The 2277-nt window shown below is 36.2% G+C and overlaps 1 protein-coding gene across 2 annotated transcripts in view; it reads left to right on the forward strand.

The window, feature by feature from the left end:
• The window catches only part of LOC119587105 (forkhead box protein G1-like), a 10489-nt gene that overhangs the window by 6950 nt on the left and 1262 nt on the right, over window positions 1–2277 (forward strand). For both annotated transcript variants that reach the window (XM_037935856.1, XM_037935855.1), the window contains exon 2: window positions 1149–1300. In XM_037935856.1, the coding sequence (XP_037791784.1) occupies window positions 1149–1300 (152 nt within the window). The remainder of the gene's footprint in view (window positions 1–1148; window positions 1301–2277) is intronic.

The raw sequence follows: 2277 nt of genomic DNA on the forward strand, positions 1-2277 counted from the left end.
GGTTTTGATTGTTGCTTTGAATAGTTTGTTTTAAACACCTGCAGGAGGTTTGATATAGTAATGATGGACCTGTCATCATTTTAGGCCAGATAAGATTCTTTACTATGAATACTTTCTTCTGTAATGTATACACTATACCTTTGTTTACCGTATTCACTGTGGGCTGGTAAAGTATGTATTACCATAGTTAGCATTCAGTAGTTGCTGCTGCAGGTGGTACGTAATTCCATTATATTTTTACTTCTATGCTCATAAAAGTTCTTATTAGCAGAATGTAGATGTCTACACACATTCTATAAGTATAATTACTATTTGCTTATTTTCTCCCATCTTTTTTTGATAGCTCAGTATTTCAGTAACTTACCAATGTATGGATTTTTCACAAAACCAGCTGAAATGGTAGCATGGTCAATAGGTGCCAGTCAGTTGCATGCAACATAGCTCACTCAGCTGATGGCAAAATAGTAGTTTAGTACCATTACCATTAAAAGTATTGTTAGTTTCTTATTTTATTGATGATGATTCCATCTCTTGGGAAACTGTTTAAAAGTTACCATGTGTTTTGAAGCTGTGTATGTACAGAATGTGTTTCTGGTTAGTAAAATCCAGTTATGGGTGCTCTCAATTTTTATTTAATATAGAACATTGCCTTGTTATTGTAAAACAAAAACATGTTTAAGTCATATAGAAGGAAAGGGTCATTTGTATATCATTGTTTTGTGTGATTGATTTATTTTTCAAATATTTACTGAAAATTTGGGCTTGTATATAAAAATAGGCCAGATGTTAGCGCCTTCATTATTTGTTTGGAAGAGATACATTTTTATCCATGTTGACTAGCTGCGTATTGTTTCCAATTTGTAGTTCCTTATTAAGCATGGGGAGCTTACATTCATAACAGTACTTTTGGATATTTTCCGTTTTACTTGATTTTTTTCCTCAACATATTCTGACTGCCTGGCATGTATGGAACCCATCTTTTATGTATGCAAATTTTTGAGTCCCTTCCATCATACTTCAGGTTATTTTCAGAATGCTGTTCCAAGCCAACAGGTTTTGTAAAGTTTTTGAGCTTCCACAAGAATAACAAGAAAAGCTCATGGTGAATTTTCACCACCTATAAATGTGCATCCTGTTTATTACCCTAGGGTGGCCAGGGATGTGACTGCATCCCTGCTGATGCCTCCACCACCCCCTCCCCCTCTGGCCGAGTCCCTGCAGGGTGCTGGGGGGAACAACCGAGGGAGAGAGGAGAACCCAGACCACGGCCTCAAGAGACAAAGATCATGTAGCCCGCAAGGTTTGTACCCACTCATGTATCTACTCTCTCAACAGAAGTGTTGGGGCTCCATCTGGGTGAGAAGTGGAGCTGAGCATAACTGTGGTTACAGATTTCCTGATTTCACCCGAGAAGGCTAGGAGCATGCTGAAGAATTTGTATCATGTATTAAGAATCTTTTTTACCTCCCTCAACTCATGATCACTTTCTTCTCCATGAAAATCTCTGAACAGACTTTCCTAATGCTGATACCTTTTGCACCCTTCAGGCAGTTGTTATGGTTTTATATTTCCTCTTTTAGGACATTATCATCACCCTTTACAGAATTTTAAGCATGTATTAGTTGTTTTTTATGGCAGCCTCTGCCAGCTGACAAAATTTTTTCATCCTCGATATCCCCACTAAATGTATATCCTGTCATTTCAAGGAGCTGCTTCTATATTGTTTAACATGTATCCCAACATTATGAGGAGCTGCTTATTTATTATGTATTGTTGCTCACCACATTGAGGAGCTGCTTGTATTTTACTAAACATGTCCCAACACTGCGAGGAGCTGCTTGTATATGAATCTAGCATTACATTGTAGTATGACTAGCAATAAGTAGTGAAATCTGAAACTTCTATTATTCTATTTGATAGGAAAGTAAATATTTATTTTCTGAGATATTTTCAGGTATGCAGATATGCTAGTGTCATCCAGTTTCATCAGAGCTTTTTATTTAAAGTAAAATTAACTTTTAGACTGACTCATTTTTTCCCATTTTATTTCAAATCAGATTCTATCTCTCTTAGAAACCTATTATAGGTTTCTTTAAACCCTTTTTTAATTTTTAATAAATTTATATTTATTTTGACTGTATCAGATGGAGAGCATTAAAAAGTATAGGGCCTTCCATTGTTTACAATGTAACCTTTCATGTCAAGGCTCAGGCAACATAGGCACATTGTATCCATGAGCAACAATCTTTCAGCTGTGTCTGATGCAGATGTCATGGC

This window comes from Penaeus monodon, chromosome 22 (genome assembly GCF_015228065.2).
Source record: "Penaeus monodon isolate SGIC_2016 chromosome 22, NSTDA_Pmon_1, whole genome shotgun sequence".
Taxonomy (NCBI): Eukaryota; Metazoa; Arthropoda; class Malacostraca; order Decapoda; family Penaeidae; genus Penaeus; species Penaeus monodon.